The sequence below is a fragment of the Macrobrachium rosenbergii genome, chromosome 5 (assembly GCF_040412425.1).
Source record: "Macrobrachium rosenbergii isolate ZJJX-2024 chromosome 5, ASM4041242v1, whole genome shotgun sequence".
NCBI lineage: Eukaryota > Metazoa > Arthropoda > Malacostraca > Decapoda > Palaemonidae > Macrobrachium > Macrobrachium rosenbergii.
The window spans coordinates 6233470-6255245 of record NC_089745.1 but is presented as its reverse complement, the minus strand read 5'-3'; the positions used below and the strand labels follow the sequence as shown (position 1 = coordinate 6255245).

Here is a 21776-nt window from a genome sequence, read left to right as displayed (position 1 = left end):
CGAATACATAGAAAGGTTCGCTGTACAAAAATTGTAGCTATCCAAATAGGTATGTATATACATACATACATACATATATATATACATTATATAAAATATATATATATATATATATATATATATATATATATATATATATATATATATATATATATATATATATATATATATATAGTGAGAACATTCGTATGCATACTTTGTGTATTAGTATACTACTCGTATATACTTTCGTTGTTAGTGAGTGTGTTGAGCCCTTTAATTTTTTCTCATGTAAGATTGAGCTTGCTTAAGGCTTTCCTATCTCCTGCTTATCACAAGTAGACTTGAAGGACACGGCAAAAATTTCAAAATGATTTCTTGAAGACTGAATCAATCACTTGTGTTTAATTGGCACCTCAAATTTTTACCTCGTGCCTAATTAATAGAAAACACTTTTGATTAGGCTAATTGTCATTCTTGCCTAATTAGCATATTGCAAGGAGATAGCTAATTAGTTCTGCCATCCTGCTCATATAATTTGAGATAATTAATCTCCAAAAGAGAAACGGCGCGTGTGTTGGCCATTTTAGGATGATATTGATTGTTTAGGTGATGAGTAGATATATATTTCTATACATAAATACATGCTCACTTAGGAAAGTATCAACCAAGAATTTGATATAATTAACGTTTTGTAAATGTGTCACACTGGTAATTATCAGCGGTTATTTTTTTTTTTTTTTAATGCTCGATTCATATCTTATGGATATATTGCTCTTTAGTAAAGCGAATAGAATTTCAGGTTGAAACACAACATGATAGAGGATGGAAACGGTGCCATTCCTAATAAACCTGATCTCGCAATCAGTACCAGCATTACTGAGTGAAACTGCTGTTGTATCTCTCTTTCCCTCTCTATCTATCTACTATATATATATATATATATATATATATATATATATATATATATATATATATATATATATATATATATATATATATATATAAATATATATATATACATATATATATGTATATACATATATATATGTATATATATATACATATATATATGTATATATATACACATATATATGTGTATATATATACACATATATATGTGTGTGTGTGTTTTGTTAGTAGATGGATAGGTAACTCCACGGAAAATATATTATTCGAGAAGGATGAAGACAGCTAAACTAGGATTCAAGAGAGAGAGAGAGAGAGAGAGAGAGAGAGAGAGAGAGAGAGAGAGAGAGCCATGTCTTTACCACTTTGAAGAAGCAGCTTTAAAATAGCGCACATTTTTTCGCATCACATCTCAAGACACCTTTGTTTTTATACACGTCGCTTATCGCTTGATACACATCGAGGTCGGGCCATAGAATAGCAAGGAAAAAAAGTGACATTCGCAGTGCGCAAGTAATTACAACACATAATGGGGCACAGGTGGTGATAATGAGTGCGAGAAGTGTGGAGGAAAAAGGGGACGGGGAGGGTGCAAGGAACAATCCTAACACACACACACACACACTCTCTCTCTCTCTCTCTCTCTCTCTCTCTCTCTCTCTCTCTCTCTCTCTCTCTCTCTCTCTCTCTCTCTCTCTCCCCCATGTTGATAATTTCGGAGCAGTGTTTGTAATAATAAAAAAGGTGATTTTATGTATGTGTATATATATATATATATATATATATATATATATATATATATATATATATATATATATATATATATATATATATATATATATATATGAGAGAGAGAGAGAGAGAGAGAGAGAGTAGAGAGAGAGAATGTAATAAGCCTTTTAGTTAGATTGTGTTTTCTTCTGTCGTTCTAGGTGGTTCAAAATAATCTTTAATAACTACTCGTTTTTCATTCAAAATAATCTTTAATAATATATATATATTTTCGTATATATATAATATATATATATATATATATATATATATATATTATATACATACATAATATATACATACATACATACATACATACATATGCTGCTGGTATAAAACAGTTGACGCCCAATAGAAAAAAAAATCGAGTAAACATTAATGAGAGATGAGAACATATATAATAAGTAGCTAGAACACCAATAAAGGACAGGAATTTACGAGCCGATGAATTGCCAGTGTAAGAACATATAAACTTGCATTCTGGCATGATGTTTCTTGTCTAGAAAATGTACAACATTGCTCTTGACAGACGTCTTTTAATAAGTGTGGACTCGCCTTCTTGAAAGAAATAGTCTACTCTGCACTTGACGTCTCGAGTGAAATCTCAAGGGTCTCATCTATTTATATCTTCCTTCGCTCTTTTTCCATCATTGTGTTTTTATCCTTGTCTCTGTCTGTCTGCAGTTTTTGACGGGAGGGGCCGTTGCAAAGGCGTCTGTAGTCTACTGTGTGATAGATGTTAAATGCATACGTCATATAATAACTTTCGTAAGGGTGAAATTTTGGAAAGAACCGTGGCAGGACGCCTAAGCATAGAGGCAAAATAAAAAGACCGGTAGGAAAAGAACGAGTTGGAAACGGTTCAAACTGACAGGGGAAAAATACTTGGAAGAAGAATTTCTGTCTTCAATTGACGAGAGCTAAGTCACAAGGTTTTTTAAACCTCTTTTGTCTTCCGCAGTTTTAAGAGACGAATGGAAGTTTGTAACTAATTGCTATCGAAAGTTTTTTTTTTCCGAGGAAAGGTACGATTGCGCGATTGGAAGTTTGTAAAAAGGTGGTATTTGAGAGAGAGAGAGTTTAATGACTGTAAGGTTCGTTTCGTGTTGTGTTCCTTTCTTCTAATTATTTAAAGAAAATGTTTAAAAAAATCTTGATCAAAATTCTCGTTCCTTTCATCTCTCTCTCTCTCTCTCTCTCTCGTAGCTCATGGAATTATTCTGCTTTTGCCTTTTGATGTGGTATTCAACAGAATTTTGTTCATTCCCTTAAATTTCTTTTCTTTGCGAAATTCACTTATTTTCTTTGTGTTCTCGTCAATTATATACTAATGAATCCTTGCTGTATAATATATGTTTTCTTTTTTGAAAATATTAACCAGTTCTGAGGCCTCGATTGTCTCCTAAATAAATGGCATTTCTGGCTCTTGTAAGAGAAAAATAATACCTGTCAGTATATTAGGTAAAAATGCAGTCTTTAGAAATGTGTGCATTCAAGTTGTTTGAGTTGTTTACATACCACAGTATTTAAACGGTGATGGGCCCACTGTAATATAAAGTGTTAGAATTTTAACCGTGTACTTGCTTTTGACACAACTAAAGAGCACCAACATCTGGTCGCTATTCCCTCTAGAAAATTTGTCAGGGACAAAGAGCTGCCTTGTGAAATTGCCAAGTATTTAGACCATTTTACTTGGGTGGGTCATGAAAAACAATTTTTTTCTTATTTTGAGGATGGCAGGACCGAGAGAAACGCTGGGAATCCCAAATTTCTTGCGGAAAGTAAATGGGGATCTGGACAAGGAATTGGCGGGGACTGGATAAATATTGACTTTAGGCTTCTTCAAGCCGCCTTCTTCGCTCTTCTTTTTCTTCTCCACACGACCTCTCTCTCCCTACCTTCCCCAACCCTTCCCCAGTCGTGTGGCGGTGTTTGTGTTGCGGATGGGTTTAAAGATTTTGATTGAAGCTGGAATGGATTGGGTAGACCCGTAAAGGCTGTGGCGTTGTCTGGAAACATACTTCTGTTGGTGACGGTCCCGCGTAGAGTCTTGTTGCTAAGGGCTGACACGGCAGGGAGCTGACAGCCGCAATGACATTTAATTTTACTTATTTTTAAGACGTTTCGACATCTGCTGCAGGTGCATAAATGAGGAGGAAATGAATATACGGGGAAATGATAAATGTGCCAGAGGGAGAAAGACATTATGCTTGGTATTCGCTTTGTTCGTTGAAGTTTATTACAAAATTTGTAAATATCCCTTACACGATTCTTGGTTCTGTCATGTCATTTGATTCTTCGTTTGTGGTAAACATACGAAAGACTTGAACGAAGATATAAGAAGAAAGGCAGAAATAAACCCTCACAAAATTATTTTTACATACATATATATATTTATATATATATATATATATATATATATATATATATATATATTATATATATATATATATTATATATATATATATATATATATATATATATATACATATATATACATATATATACATACATATATACATGAAGCGAAGAAGAAGAGCAAGAGCAACTTTATTTTCCTGTTTGTGACATCATTACCACCACCACCACCACCACTGTTGGGACTGGCTTGTCCCCACCACCAAAAATCGAAGGAAGCAGGGGATAGTGGCCCAGTTCCAAGAAAGTGGGGGTCACAGGAGGATGGGGTTCGCCGTCTCTTAGAAAAAAAAAAAAAAGTCCATTCGTTGGTCATCCAATGAGAGCGAGATAGATTCCGGTGACTGCACCTTTTATTGTCCGGGAAAAGTGCCGCTGGGGACTGTCATTACTCTCGTCATATTTTTCTTTACACTTCGTGGGCACTTGACAAACAAATAAGAGCGTCACAATTTTAAAAACACAAGCAAACAATAGTATTACTGCCGGGAATCATTAAAGAAGTGATCTCAAAGATAGAACGTTGACGTCTTGTCTGGTAGATGAGAATTAGATTAAATGTAGAAAAATATCTCAAGTTGGATGCTAACTTATAAACAAAACCAATAATGTTGTTATTCATATCTGTTCATATATATATATATATATATATATATATATATATATATATATATATATATATATATGTGTGTGTGTGTTTGTAGATGAGATAATGATGAGGGGAGATGGAAGTAGTTTAAGTATGTCCTTTGCACTACCCTGGGAAGAATAGCACGTGATAGTGTCAGCTGAGCTCCTAAGGGTACACCAGTAATGACCCACCTATTTGGATGAGAGTTTTGAGACTGGAGGTTGAAGATTTGTGGAGATTAATGAAAGTTAAAGCACAGGAACAGGAAAGACGAACTTTCACAGTGTGTCTTTGCGTCATGCGACGTAGACGTAGTGATGTTATAAACACAGAGAGAGAGAGAGAGAGAGAGAGAGAGAGAGTATTATTCCATCGCCTTACTTCTACACTTTTCACTTTCTTATGCTATATAAATATAACCGTGATTTATTTTTTTGTAAACCTTAGATACCATATGTTTTAGCGAGTAATTTTCTTTTTCCAGATGCGGTTTTCTTGGCGCTGGTGACGACGTTGACTCTCATTTGATGCCTCACGAATGACGTTATCATGAAGTTGTGAATTCTCTCTCGCCGTGGCTGAAGGTGACAAGGAGTGGAGGTTATTTCTATGAAGAGATGGTGATGGTGCAAGTGACCACCATGATTTCTACAAGACTATAGTCCAGGTAATGTGGCTTTCACCATTTCTTTTTTTGCGTTAAGAGCAGAAGCGCGGATATAACCATTCTCACAGAAGCCCTGGCTCCCCACAGAAGGAACTTTCATTTTTACTGTAAAGATGAAGAGAAAGAAAATCGTTCCTCCTCGAATTAATTAAAAGGAAAAATTCGCTCCCATTTCACAAATTGGAATTCATAGCATGTGTTTCACAGTATCTAATCTTGAAATACTTGATTGCTCAAGTCAGTCATATACAAGAAGCATATATATATATATATATATATATATATATATATATATATATATATATATATATATATATATATATATATATATATATATATATATGTTTGTGTGTGTTAATATATAGTAAGTTGCTTTGACAATGTAGAGATATAGGTGGCGTCGGCGGTGGAGAGCGCACCTAATTGACTAGTGCTCCTGCATATTGAACGATCCAAAGCTATCATGTTACTGCTTTATTGCTAAAGAAAAAGAGGAACGCGGATTTGTCCCGGTTGTGAATCCGATAGAGGAAAAAGTAAAGATCAGATATGATGTGAATGTGATTAAGGGTATCGTAAAAAGCGTGTTCTGGGATGCCATCAGTGATGTTATCATTAGGAGAGTGAAGTGGCTTTGTCCTATATGTCTTGATAGGGTTTATTCAGTAGTGATTAAATGTAAAGAAATGCACAACGCAACACAGCTGCAAGATAAAGGGATTGCTTAGCCAGCTGCAATAATTGCTGAGCGAACTTCAAAGCATGCGAGACGAGACAGGTGGCAGTACCGTAAATTTTCCCAAGGACGTTGACTTAAAATTGATAATCTCATGAAGAAAATTAAATTAATAGAAATTGCAATGAGGAAGATGACTGCTCTCAATATAGAGAGGATTATGCAGATAAGATCAAGGAAAAGAATTCATTATTAAAAAGGTCTAAGCAGGCCTCAAGTAAAATCATTGAGAAGAGCGAGGTTGCTAATACTTTTAAATTCTTTCTTATTTTGATTGCAGGTTCACTTTTAATAGTAATGCTGTAAATTGCTGGCAGAGGCAGTAAAGATGCAGCTTCCAAGATATGTAACTTGGTAGAAAGGTCTGGAAAAAAAATAATATTGGGTAGCTGAAACTAAAAATAATGAATTGTAGTGTTTTTAGTAAGGAAGGTGTGATTGGTGCATTAACAAAAAATGTTAGAAACGGTCTCTCTCTCTCTCTCTCTCTCTCTCTCTCTCTCTCTCTCTCTCTCTCTCTCTCTCTCTCTCTCTCTCTGTAATTTCCAGAGAAAAGCAAAAATTACTTTCATTCCTTTAAATTTTAAGCCTTCATTCATTGGACACTTTCACAAAAAGCCAATTGTTGGATTGTCTTTCCCCTCAGGGTGCAGGATGTCGTGGCTAGGGGGTGACGACCCCGGGGGCGGGTTTGGATACGAATACCCTTGGTGGGTCGAAGGAGAAGGTGAAGGTTTGGGCTCCAACAGAACGTTGGAGGAGCGATGTCGGACCCTGGACTACGACTACCATGTGGTCACGGCCGTCATCAGTGGCATGTTCCTCGTCTTCGGCGTCGTCTACAGCCTCTTTGGTAAGTAGCCCTTATCATAGCTAAAAGCATAATAGGAACTGTGTAGTATTTTTATTAATAACAGAATGATCGATCAGAGAAAAGGGCGGGGTATGTACCAAGAAAGATGCCACATAACTGAATGCCCTTATGTAGAAAAACACTAATTAAGGGGAAGGGATCAAAACAATTTGATAAACGTAAATAAGCAAACAAATTAATATATTTGATACTAAGCAGTACATGAAAAATAAAGTAGACTACAACTGAAAATATGTGAAAGTGTATTAACTGGATGATATAGAAGAAATCTATAGTATGCACCAATAGATAAGCAACTTAATATACAGACCCGTGGAAACACTTACAGTTAGCAACTTGAAAAGGTTTATTGTAAATATGACGGAGCAGCCAACCGTTATAACATCGCTTTGCCAGTTTTGTTTTTTTAGCTCTTAAGTGCGGTTGCTAGTGTGAATGGTATGTAATTCATATACAAGAATTATATTATTTACGTCTTCGTCATCTTTTGTCAGCCTGTACATCAATTTTCTTGCTCGTTTCCGTGCCTTTTATTCTTTAACATAAATGAATTATCCTTTTTTTATCGATTCCATTTGTTTCTTTATTTACGTTTAGCCAGTGTACTGTTTCTTTGGTTAAATAATTTTTTCGTATTCACCCTTTTATATATTTCTCATTTAGTTTTATTGGTGACTTGAGCGTCATATCTTGGCGCTCTCTCTCTCTCTCTCTCTCTCTCTCTCTCTCTCTCTCTCTCTCTCTCTCTCTCCTCCATTTAATTTTTTTTTCTTAACATTCTGTGTTGCCATTCATCTTACAACCGTCCAAGCTATTATTGGTTTCCCTTTCCGTAATGATGGTGGGGTTTTGCCAGGGAGCATCATTCTGCTACATTTATTTGCTGCTTTTCCTCTTTTTAATGGGATTTCATTAAACCTTACCTCCTAATGACCCAGTGTCCCTCTTCAGAGATACATCATTGGTGGCGCCGTAATTTTCTTATATAGTTTCACATATTCCTTGACAGAGCGAGAAAAGAGTTTATTATTGCATGATTTGTTGTTTGATATCACTAAATCTTTTTCTGTGTTTGTGAGTGTGTGTGTTTATTGCACCTGCCCTTATAAATATTGGTTATTAATTGTCAGGGGTCCTGACTCTACATTATGTAAACAATTAGAATTATATTTCTCTTTATTGTTCAAGGTCATGTAACCAGTATTGTTACACAATCGAATCATTAGAACCTGTTTACTTAGATGGATTGCATCAGTTCATCAATTATCGTATTTCAAAGTGGAATATTTTTAGCTTACCCTTGTCCTGAGCGCGTTGAAGAGCCTTCAGTATTTTTATCCTCTCAAATTTAGGTCGCGTTTATGACTGGGCTTACAGCAAAACAAGCATGTTGTTTACTACGAAATGACCGTGAGAGGTTGCATATGATATGGTAGTTCTTTTAGGAGTGCGTTGAGGTCGAATTGTTTTGGACTGGATGTTACACTGATGAAATTTGTTTGTTAAAGGAAGGGTTGGAATGCTGCCGTCTGCATGCATATAAGTACTAAAGTATTTCTCTTAGAAAATCAAGTATGACTCTTCCTGTAGGTTTAGTTTCACATGTTTTTGGCAAGACGAAAATGACGTTTGGTCTAAGTATATTTTGGAAGAGTTTTCATTCATTATCAATTGATTAATTACCATATGATACCTGAGCTATGAAAAGAGGGATGTATTTCTGCCTTCCAAGGAAAAACTGGTGACTTTCGCATTAAAATCAGGCAAAGGATGCTTCAAGGTCCCATGAACGACACAAGGTACCCTTTACAGTTATGTATATGCATTGTATACGCAGAAATTCTTGCAAACTATACAAGCTGTAAACTTACCTTTCTTTGCAAGACAAACTAATTTTTTTTATTAATGTGATTGCTTAACTAATATTTACCGACGGTTTTATTGCTAAGTTGAAATTTTACCTAGTCTAGATATCGGTTCTTCATTGTTTATGAGGATACGTTTCTTCCACATCACATTCTTGGAAAATGCATCTTAAGTGAATTCTGTTTCAGACACTTGAGCATTTCATGGCTACTTTTATTGTGAAGGCGTAAATAAAGCCAGTTTTCCTCTGTAGGTAAACTTGTTTATAAAACTACTTCGTGCAGAGAATTGAACAAATTTCTTTTTGTATTTTGGTCAGCTGCGCCTCGAGTGTTTTCCAATCATGGTGTCGAGAGAAACCAAGCTTTAATATCACCAGCCGGGTTATACTTACACACAGAGAGAGAGAGAGAGAGAGAGAGAGAGAGAGAGAGAGAGAGAGAGAGAGAGAGAGACGATATCCTCCTTAATGCTAACCCAGGGGAATAAAGGTGCTGAGCTGTTCTCTTTGTACTTGATAATGGCCTTTACTTGCAAAGTTTGTTTACTTCAGTTTGCAAAATAATATTTGTAATAATATATATATATATATATATATATATATATATATATATATATATATATATATATATATAACTATATATATATATATATATATATATATATAGACATACATACATACATACATACACACTTCTTCTTCTTCTTCTTCTTCTTCTTCTTTTAACGTGCTTTTTCCCATTTTTGTATGGGGTGTACGATGCCTTCTTTGAAGGACTTTTGATTTGGCTTTGGGGTAGACTGTAGTCTCGATCAGCTGCCCTGCCTGACATCGCTTAGACCCCGTAGCGTATGGTACATGTATCATACCAGACCCAACACCCTTTCTCCCAGCAGCGAGAAATTGATGCTGGGTAGGTCGAGTTCGAGACGTGTGAGATGTTTGTTAATACATACATACACATACATATATAGCTATATATATATATATATATATATATATATATATATATATATATATATATATATATATATATGAATGATTATCACTGAGACGTGTTTTATATCGCTCATGACTACTAGGCAAAATCAAGACTGGCGTAAATCATGACCGGTTTCGGCTTTATTTTTAATCTATTATCGAAGGACTGATACATCGTAGTAGGAATTTACAATATACATGGTACTGGACAGTACAAACATACAGACAGTATTGTACTTATTTTTTCAAATACACACCTCATTCCCTTTGAGGGATGGCCGGAGTGTTCAGCTATCCTTAACACGAGGTTGCTTGTTCCCGTACCCTTTCACCCCTGTTGCAAGCTACCACCACAGCCGATTGACCACCAGGTACATAATTTGTACTGAGGTCTACTGAGGCACAGTGAGTCTCTCAGGGAATGACCTGAAGTTTTTCCTCGTCTGGACTAGCACTGGCCAGTAACCTTTTTATGGAAAGCCTTGCTTCGTCACCTGAAGGTTACTCTGTGGGCAGTAAAGCAACCTCCTCAAAGGAGGGTGTCACAAGATATATATATATATATATATATATATATATATATATATATATATATATATATATATATATATATATATATATATATAATTTGACGTAGAAAGAATAAGAAATGTATTTACTGAACACAGTTTACGAAACTGAAACAAAGTAAATGAAAGTCAGGTGGCTTAAGAATACATGTAGGCCTGGACTGGGAACAAGGCAGTGAGTCAGAACATTGTTTTCAGAGGGCTCAACCTTCACCTCCACATGCACTCGAAAATGCAAACATAGTCGGTTGGTGCTGACTGGTACTTATTTCTTTTAAAACAAAGGAAGCAAAACAGTTTCGTAACTGATTTTTTTTAAGAAGCCGGATTCGTATATCATTCATTTCATCGCTTTCGTATTTGCCAGGAATCGGAACCATATTATATGACAGTAAAATCCGTGAATCTTGCTTTGCAATGTCAACAACCGATTTCACCCATCTACAGCTTTTCATGTTCATCATAATTAATAACCAGAATATTTTTCAAGAGTATATTACTCCCCACACACCTGTTATTATTATTATTATTATTATTTTACCTGTAGATTCCCAAGAGCGCAGTAGCAGCAACCGTCCCCCATCCCTCCTCATCTGTAATCTCGTACCTCGATTTGTATACCTCCCGTCGCCGCCACCTTCATGCGAGTGTGTGCCCTGGTGAGGCCTCTCCCATTGGACCACTCACCCTTAATGCCGCCATGGCATATGTGTGCCACTGTGTCTTAGTGCTTTGGAGGACTCTCTCTCTCTCTCTTTCTCTCTCTCTCTCAGTAACTTCATCCTGTTAAATGACGTCCCCGTTTCTCCAGAAACCACCTTGCGTCATGCGTTTTTAATGCATCCATTCTGCATAACGACTGTTTAAACACTGGACTTCCATGTATACCGTCTGAGTTTTCTTTATCATGAGGATGGAAAGCTGCTCGCATCTCTCTCTCTCTCTCTCTCTCTCACACACACTTTTTAATGCATGTTGCTACATTGTATCCCACTTGTCTCTCGTGTTCTACATCTCTCGCCTTTTATGCCGGGAGAAAATGTGTATTTTGTGACACGGCGTCTCGGCGCTCGCTCGAGAATCCTTTCTGAGGGCGGAGAAAGAATCTCGAATAGTGACGCATCATCATCCTAGATGAGGCCCTTAGCCAAAATTGGTGCCCGTCTACGGAGTGTTACTCTGTCCTCGAGTGCCACTCGAGGTGGTCGTGGCGATGCCCTTGAAGCGTCCCTCCGGCTTCTTTCAATGGATTCCTTTTTTATCTGGAGTGTGGAAAGTCACGTGACCGGGGAGAAACAGGGGTTTTTGTATCATATTTTTCTTATGAGTTTCTTCCCTGACTTTTTCCAGGTGACCCATTAAAGAAGAAACTTTGGTTGACTCGGTAATAAAAACGTTTACGGTTTTTATTTTTTTGCTAGTTGAACCGTACTAGACTTGGCCTTTGTTACAAGTTAGAAGTAATATGCCAGCTGGGATAGAAGGCGTGTTAGAAATTTAAAAAAGGATTCAGAGATCAGGATGTAGCAAAAGAACCAGTAGATAACATGTGAACGGTTGTTGACCAGTATAGAATGTTATTTGAGGATTTTCTCCGTCTAGATAGAACTTCCTTTGAAAATTAGCCATTGGATAATATACAAGATATTTCTGTTTAATGTATTTTGTATTACACTAACTTTAGCACTGACGAAGGGGAAGTTTAAATGGAAAATTCTGGTTTTGAAATACGTTCCAGTGCGTGGAGGAATAATCAGGTGTCTTGTCTGTAAAATTCATATAGATGTGCAATTGTGAAATTGTGGTTGAACATGGACTTGGTGGAAGATTTATTCAGGAATATCTTGTGATGTAATATTTTAATTTTTACAACTTCTGAAGCTGAAGAAATGTACTGTACTACTTAATTAGTGTCATCAGAGTTTTCGAAAAAAAGTATATTACATTATTATAATAACAGTAGTGGTAATATTTATGTATTGTATCGATTACTGTTATGAGCAGAAGTTGTATTCTTTCTTTTCTCCGGAATTTGATATTGGATGGCGTAGACAGTTTTGAAGATGCATCTTCACAACTGGAAACCAGAAACCAGACTGAACCATGAGTGAGGAACAAAAGTTCCAAAGGGCCCTCCATATCAGTGCACGGTCTCCCCCTTCCCCCTGTCCTAAGGCCAGATGTAGTTGCCCAGTGATTTAAAGATATTTCCTGTGATACAAAAATTAAGAAACGCCATTCTGCTTACATCTGTGTTGATTTCCAAAATTTTTTCAGCTTATTATTCAAAATTACTAGTAATGCAGTGTTTCATTCCTAATAATAATTATAGTTGAAATATTAATAATAACAATAATGTTAATAATACGAAAAAACAGTTCCGTGTACCCCAAGTGCTTTAATAAATATTTCCGTATCTTTGTCTCACCACTGCAGTCACAGCGAAATTTAGGTAAACCGTTGGATGATTTCCGCTCATTTAAAATACAGAAATTCTGTCAGTAAGTGAATATATATTATCCTGGAAAACGTTGGGCTGTACGAAGAACAAAGGGTTTAAGTAACAAGGATTAATCGTTATTGTGAGAGTATATATATATATAATAATATATAATATATATATATATATATATATATATATATATATATATATATATATATATATATATATACACACACATGTATACGCTCACAATAACGATTATGTGCTTGTAGTACTTAAACCCTTTGTTCTTTGCACAGCCCAATGTTTTATATATATATATATATATATATATATATATATATATATATATATATATATATATATATATATATATATATATATATATATATACGTATATGTATATATATTAGTCATTTATATAATTTATATTTTTGTTGTTTATATGTGTCATCCTGCATTAATGACGGAGGAAATAAGTGAGAAAGACAAAATGAAAATCACTAAGTTAGCGACTTTCTCTCTAAAGGACAAAGGCGAACATGAAAATGGGGATGGCAATTGCCTGTTTTACGTGCACGTTGATGGAGAGAGAGAGAGAGAGAGAGAGAGAGAGAGAGAGAGAGAGAGTCTCCCAACCTCCTTGACCCAGTTTCCTCTTCGGATTGGGAAGGGGGTTGGGGGGTGAACTGCAACAAAAACTTTCTTACCCCCTTCCCCCCTCCCATTCCAACAGTAGCAACTTAATGTTTTTTTCTTTTATTTGCATGGCACTGGAATGACGATACAAAGCCAGGAGAGCACAAAGAATAGTTAGGCCTAATTTCCCCTAATAGCCTAACAAATGTAAGGCACTGTGCCACGTACGTAAGGACAGTGGCGGAAAATGGAAGAGATAAAGGAAGTCCTGAGAAAGGAAATCGAGGGAGAGAACTGATGATGCGTATTTGATGGTGGTGTCCAGTCTGGTTGCCATAGGCATTAATACACTTGGGGAAGAAGTTTTCCAAGGTAAAAATAGCCTCGGTGAGGTTCGGATCTCGGTATGGAATCTCTTTTTCTACTTCTCTTTTTCAGTATGGCCTATATCAAAGTACTCCGTAAGAAGACACCCCTTTTGGAATCTTTAAAAAAAAAAATAAAAAAAAAATTCATCCGGACACTCTAGGAAGTCGAATGGCCGATATACAAGTCATTGACGGACTGAATATGACTATGAATGAATGAATAAAGAATGAGAGAGAGAGAGAGAGAGAGAGAGAGAGAGAGAGAGAGAGAGAGAGAGAGAGAAGCTGTGCTGGGAAATGGATGACGACGGAGGCGTAGGAGCATGATGTACCCATCCCGCCAACAAAGAACTCAGCAGCTCTAAGTTTAGTATGGCGGGAAAGTCGGTCGGTCAGACTCGGAGATCAATAAGCTTCCACAGAAAACGCGACAGACAGGCAGATCCCCTCTTTCCCCGCCCTTCCCCCCCCCTTCCTCAAATCACCACCTCCACCTCCTCCCACAGGAGCCCCTGAGACCCCTCCCCCCCAGCCACTGAATTTTAAAGTTTTGCTCTGAGAACGGAATCGCTGCCTAGGTGCTTTGTGGGGAATCTACGTCGTTACACCGTTCCTTGTTTGAAGGGAGGAAAGCCAGACCTTTGGAGATGACTGAGAACAGACTTGGATATTGTTAATGTAACTAAATCTTCACACTACCATTAAAAATTTGGAAAGACGGTTTCCACCTATAGTGGGCCACTAAAATATTAGACCTGCTAAGGTTTAATTTTGTTTTTTGATAGTATTGCTGTGGTTCTAAATATTTACAGAAAAGTATACTTTATAATCAAGGATCATGTAGAGTTTTTAATGTTTAATTTCTTCATTTGATATAAATTATATTGCCTTGTTTAATATGTTATCTCATTTTTTGCACCAACTTTGCAAGGGGTTATAAAATTCCGACTGACGGTTGTATAGAAGTAAACTGAATGGGTTCTGAGACAGGTGAAGTCATATGTTATGCCAATGAGTTTGTTGACATTTTGTAAGGGATTACGGGTTAAGTCACTATAGTTTGGCGTTGATATTAAAAGAAGATTGTGGTGAATATCTGAGGACACTTGAGATGTATTATAAGTCAAAGACGAGCCAGTTGAATGAAGTCGACCTCATTGGGTAATTCAGTGAGGGCCACCTGCAAAGGTCACATGGTGGAGCAGTGCTAACAATTATTAAGGCAAAAATAAAAATGTTTAGCTATACGCAGACAATTATCAGTGTACAGATAAAAGTTGCCTTTACTTGCGGTAAAAAGCTGTCCTTTCAATGTTGTCCTTTTGGATTTCCTTTGTCATCTTAAAATTATCATTTCACATTGGCCCTATGTGATTTATTATCTTGAAATTTTGGTTGTGTAAACTTCATTTCCTTGTAAACGACCTCAAGTACATGTTTTCTTTAGTTCATCCTTTGTAAAATTGATTTCCCCTTTATTTGATAATTCGAAAATTAGCCGTTCTTAACGCATCTAAAACTCGATTTCTTTTTTGGCAGTCTAAAGGTTGATTTAACTTTTCCGTCTGAGGGTCGTTCAGTCATGCCGTGATACCAGATGAAATGTTGGAGGCAGGAGATCGAGCCATCGTTGAGGGATTGGATTTTTGCTTTAAAGTGGACTGTTGTTTTGAAGAACGTCTCCAGATGCATATCTTTCCAAGAAGCCTGTCTAGGCAGATACATGGAATTGCTGGAAAGTGGATATGATTTTGTCCATAAAAGGATAATTAGAGATGTATTTTGCCCTCTGTAGGATAGGAATTTTGCAGTTGAACATCATTCTGGATCGACTTGGGTATTCTGCAGAGCAGCTAAGAAAGGCTTACTTATGTTAAAGCAAAATATCAGTAATTTTGGGGAATGTTTGCCGGTGGGTTCAATTTTGAGAACCTTGATGTCAATGCCCCTTGAAATGTAAACGGAACATATATCGTCGGGAAATTTGGGATTCATTGTATTCTCAACGATAAATCCGATACATGTCACTCGCCAATTTTCTTTCGACACCTAATGTTAAAAAGGTAGGAAAATATGATTCAAAAACAAGTGTACACAATTAGGCAACGTATAAAAAGAAACTGAATGCTAATACCTCTGAAGCTCGCGTAATGCAGGTCCTAGGTGATTTTATCAATATATTCCATCACTTGATCGTTCGGACTCGCGAAAAAAAACTCATGAAAGTACAAAAATCCACATCATCCTTTCAGCGCTTCACGTAAGCTTATAATTAGTAGGTATTCCGTGAACGTGTGCTTCCTATCAAATTGTGAAGCCCCAGTTATCTGCTGTGCTCGTCACCAATTTGAATTGGAAACCCCCTGATACTGAGTCATAGACAAAGGTTAATTATTATTATTTCGAGCTTGTTGGCGCGCGTATGGAACTCGGCTCTGTTGTCTCCCCTTCCTACCCCGCCACCGCATGGGGCGGACAAACAGGTTTGCAGGAGATGGGCGGCTGTTTCATATCTCCCCCACTGTCACCCGAGGGAGGACAAACAAGAAAGATCCACTCGGATGATATTATTATTATTATTATTATTATTATTATTATTATTATTATTATGTAGCATTGCACGATCAGCGGAAGTGAGTCACAGTGAGGCCCGAGAAGCTAATAGTGAGCGATTGTACGATAAAAAATATTGTCCCTTATATTCTTTTTGTTTTATACAAGATAAATGGACCAATTGGTTTGCAAATGGAAGTTTAATTTGTTACAGATTTCTTTTAATTGAATTTCCGAAACAGTGGTTTTGATGGTAATAAAAAAAAAGGTTCTGTGCAATACTTTCAAAGCTCTATGAACCAATGCTATCGTATTTTTAACAATCAGTGTGGCTTTTGTATGTATATATTTACGTGTCTGTTGATTTTTCTTTCTTATTCTTCTCTCTCATTGTTTTTTACCGTATTGTCTGTGGTTACTTCCGTTGCAAGTTGATGGCTTTTTAGGCTTGTCTCGTATGAATTTTTAGATGTCATGAATAATAATAATAATACTAATTATAATATTATAATGTAGTTGTAATTTCGATATCGCGTCGAATGTTTTCATAGGATTGAATTACGTTTGGTGAATTAAAGTTTATTTCTAAACTAACGACAAAGTTCTGCACAAAAAACTTATCAACAAAAAGTGTGTCATAATTTTCTATACTTGAAGTGCTTAAGTGAAAGACTTGCTTTAAGTATTTGTGCGACTTTTTCAGTCCGTATGTACCGCAGATTTTGATTTTAAGATAGAGCTCAGTAATAACTGTACACGAAATTATAATGTTGAGGTAAGAACTCAAAAGATTCATCGTTCCAAAAATTCTTATACTGTAGTATCGTGCTGTTCTTTCAGTACTTTAAATGACCTCTGAAGGCTTAGGCACCCGAAAGAAAGTGGAAGTTACAATTCTGATAAAAGAATTCTGTGCCACAAAATCTCCGTAATAGCTAACGTTTGTACATTTGCAGAATGTATAATTTCATCATTAAGGTACAAACTTCAAATAATTGAAGCACCTTACATTCGTGAATAGAATAGAATATAGAATTTTGGCAAAAGGCCAAGCCATGGGACCTAAGAGGTCATTCAGCGCTGAAACTGAAATTGACAGTTAGGAGGTTTGAAAGGTGTAACAGGAGGAAAATCTCGCAGTTGCAGTATGAAACAATTGTTAGGAGAGGTTGGAAAGTAAGATGGAAGAAAGAGAATATGAAAGGGGGTACAGTAATAACAATGAAAAGGGTTGCAGCTAGGGGCTGAAGGGACGTTGCAAAGAACCTTAATGCCTACAGTGCACCACATGAGGTGCACTGGCGTATCTCCTACGGGATTAAATTCGTGAATAAATGAGATATTGGCGGATTTTCGAGACAGAAATCGGGTTAAATTTAAGCCCGTTCTTTCTCTGTACCGCATTAGCTCAGGGAACAGTGGTGCTGCTTGAAAGGGATAGAGACCATTGTGTTGATATTGTCTTCGAGTACTGTTAAGAGAACGTCATTGTGATGCGCGTGTGTATATTTGAGAGAGAGAGAGAGAGAGAGAGAGAGAGAGAGAGAGAGAGAGAGAGAGAGAGAGAGAGAGAGAGAGAGAGAGAGAGAGAGAGCAGCAGCAGCAGCATTTGGATATCGTCAGAATAGGTAGATTACACACATGCTACAAGGGTTGTAGAAAGAACAAAGGGAAGACATGCATAATTTTTATATGTTTTTACACACCATTTTGATATGCAAGAAGTATAAGGTGCGTCTTTAGCTACTTGACATCATGCAAGTAACATTGGCAGCTAATAATAATAATAATAATAATAATAATAATAATAATATCTCGGTAGGACGTCATCCTTCAAGGTTGTTTATGAAGATAATAAACTGTTAAAGTTGTTTATAAAGACAACAACCTGTTCAATATATAGCTATTATTTCCATGGTAGTAATGATATTCAAAAATGGCCTTTCTGGAAAATTTTCGAGCCTCCTCGAGTCAGCAGCCGTGGATATTCCTGACATTTCCAAACGGACGATGCTCGCGTTTCCAAGGCACCCAGAGGTAGACCCGCGGATTTCTCGTCTTTGTGTGGAATAAGAATATTCTCGCTCTGCTCGTGGGGTCGGGGGTTGTTGGTAAGGTTGGGGGTTGGGAGGCGGGTGGAGGGGGAGGGGAAGTGATTTCGAGAACTAGGCTGGACAAGTTCGTTTTGGGTACGGCGCTGTTGTATCGTCCCTGGGTCTGTTCCAGGTGATGTGGGAAAGGAAGGGGTGGGGTAAGTAAGGAGTCTGGGTGTAGACAATATCTCTCAACGTAAAAATGGCAAGTCTCTCGCATTTTTGTAAATTGTAACTTGTACGGAAGAACGTATGCATATATTTTGTCCGACAGCGCATCTACATCTGTTGTAATCCGCCTTTATTACAGCGGAGATTTCCATTATGTCATATTTTTGCAAGGTTAAATTTCTCGATTCCACAAGAGATTCGCAATTCAGACAGCGAGAATCGAAGTGAGTTACGCTTGAATTGAATTGACTCCGGGATCGATTTTGGTAGTTCATTTGAGTGATGAGCCTTGTGGTATTGATTGGCAAGGAAAGAGTGATTTGAAGTGCGCAATTAAGCTTAGTGCGTAGATCATAACGTACTGTTGTGCAATCACTGGAGTGTCAAGTACATCACATACTATGTAGGGACGTCAAAAACTCTACGGACATGTTTTGAATATTTCACTAAGATACTGATGTGATTTTGTCAGTCATTACCTTAGACTCATTTTACCAATTATTATTACAACTTGATTTTATCCCAAAAAGTTTTTTATTTAAATCATGAATTTATTTATTGTGCATTAATTTATATACAGCGATGGCTGTTGATAAAGGTGTCATGTTCATTTCAGATTTATACCTTGAACATGAATAAAAATTACATCAAGGAATTATACCAAAGGTGGACAACAGGATTCTTGTCCTATGACAATTTCATCTCTCTCTCTCTCTCTCTCTCTCTCTCTCTCTCTCTCTCTCTCTCTCTCAGCAGTGCTGTTTAGTTGCACCTAAAAACGATGAATGACCTTATTACTCACCGTACCTTATCGCTCTTACAGGATATAGATGCTTCAAAGCTGTGATGTTCTTGACCGGATTCATCTTCGCATCGGTCGTCGTATACCTTATATGTCTGAGCGAGGACCTCTTGCCCATGATGGGCAATGCAGGCGTGGCTTTGGGAGCCGGCGTCATGTTCGGCCTCATCACCATGCTCGTGCAGTACGTAGGCCTATTCATGACAGGCCTACATACAGGTCTTTTCTTGGGCATAGCGGGCATTGCCATAGCATACAACTGGTAAGGATCAGTGGCTTTTTTTCAAGTTATTTTAACAAATTTTATGTATTCAACAGTTACTTTATTTGAAATATTCTTGTGTTGACTGTTTCAGAAGTGACAGTTTTATAGAATTCCCGGAGACGAGTTCAAACTCTTAGGCTCACACAGAATTGATTTCAGAAACGATGGCTGAACTGTCAAGGGAGCGTTTTCATGAAAGACTTTATGCCTGAGCCGATTTTTATTTATTTCCGTGATTCTTTTCTTGCTTTAGTTCTCTTTAGGAGTGTTGATGCTGTATATTTAAAGCTTGGGCAAGTTTTACTCATAATCTGTTTATGACTAGTGCTCATACTTAGCTTGTGTTGAGATATAGTGTTGAATGGCTGTTTGTACCCATTTGATTTTATTGCAAATTGATTGTAGATTAAGTGCTGAACTTCTATGAATTCTACTTCCTAGCAACTATTGTCTAGATCTTAGCTTCCAGAAAAAGTGTAGGATAGAACAAGCAATGCAGAACGCTTACGATATTTGTTACCACCCTTAGGAAATGCACTAGTTTCAAGCAAAATTCTGTTAAGAGAACTATCTAATCAGAATCACACGTTAATCTGACCAGTTTTGTACACAGATAAATGCATTTTTTGATTGTCTATTGATGTACAGACTTTTCAGAGGCCTTTGTACAAGAATCATTCAGAATCATTCAGATGTCTAGTTCCTTAAGAGAAAGTGTCAAGGAAAATGATCTTAAATGTACGTATAAAGTAACAGAAAGATTGGGGCGTTGGGCGTGGTTAATGTAAGCATTTGAATTTTTGTTCCATTTCTTAAATGGAACTGCTATTGTTAACATTGTAAAATGTCACAGCAAATCCTGTTACAAGACACAAAGCGTTCTGCCCTCATTGTTCTTTCTGACGCTTTCTTGAATGCCTTAACAACACTGACTTGTTTACATTACACAGTCTGGTAATAGTATTCCTCATTGCCCTGTATATAGGTTTGTAATTGTTGATATTTCAGATTCTTCATAGTATTTATCTTTCAGGTGGATACCAAGCAGCGTGTGGCTAGTCGTTGGTATCCTTTTGGCTGCAGGATTGTTATTAGCAATTATGACTCTATATTTCCAAAAGGGCCTCACCATTTTGGGCACAGCCATTAGTGGTGGAGCTATTATGTCTGCCACCCTCGACTACTTTATAGAGAAGGTAAACTGCATGTTCTTCCATTTTCACTTTATATAATAGCCTCATATAGATGATTTTATTAGAAAAGAAAGAACACCATAATAATTCTTACTTACGACTCCTAATTTGATTACCTTATGTGGTTCCCCCTTCACTCATTCTTGTAATATTTAATAATACAGAAAACTGCTTCACTTGCTTCCTAAGTTGGTGTAGAAATATCTGTCATACTGTTTTGGGCAATAGGGATACCCACTTTTAAATAATGGGAATGGTGTTGAAGTACCAAGATTTTTTTTTTAAAGGTCTTTTCGTAGCATTAATTAGCAGAGTTTTATAGATTAACAAACGTGCTTTAAAGACAAGGTTAAGAGAAATTCTGACCAATCAGTGGTCTTGAGTTGGTTTAAAATACAAGGTCACTAGTAGTACTTAGCTAAATCCCTTTTTTGGGGGGGTTTCCTGTTTTCTGTAATGTTTTCAGCATTTGTTATATAATTCAGTCCTTCTCAAAGGGCAAGCTATAACTGTTAAGTTTTGTATCCTTAGTTAAAAGAAGTAATTTTTCTTCAATGTAAAATTAATGACTGTACCCACAGTTCCTGATGGTGCGTTGGTTTGAGGAGCGACTAAAAGCTGTGGAAAGTGATCCTCCTTGTTGGTTTTCTTGGATGATTCTTGGCGTTTGGCCTTTCATGGTGATCGTTGGAAGTCTAACTCAATGGAGGATCACGGGCAGGGGCATCTATCATCAGCAACGTATGTTTACTGTCCAGTCCCCTCTTACAGTTTATTAGTGTTTGGAGGAATTGAATTATATATTGCAGTTGCAATTACTCTAACTAAATGTAATAACTCTGTTGTT

General features: G+C 36.7%; 1 protein-coding gene across 5 annotated transcripts in view; it reads left to right on the top strand.

The window, feature by feature from the left end:
• The window catches only part of LOC136838472 (transmembrane protein 198), a 525581-nt gene that overhangs the window by 490288 nt on the left and 13517 nt on the right, over positions 1 to 21776 (top strand). For all 5 annotated transcript variants that reach the window (XR_010853002.1, XR_010853001.1, XM_067103423.1 and 2 more), the window contains 5 exons: positions 5193 to 5375; positions 6758 to 6964; positions 19493 to 19733; positions 20770 to 20932; positions 21511 to 21670. Coding sequence is in view for 3 of the 5 variants with exons in the window: in XM_067103423.1 (XP_066959524.1) it covers positions 6766 to 6964; positions 19493 to 19733; positions 20770 to 20932; positions 21511 to 21670 (763 nt within the window). In the remaining 2 variants the exon portion in view is untranslated. The remainder of the gene's footprint in view (positions 1 to 5192; positions 5376 to 6757; positions 6965 to 19492; positions 19734 to 20769; positions 20933 to 21510; positions 21671 to 21776) is intronic.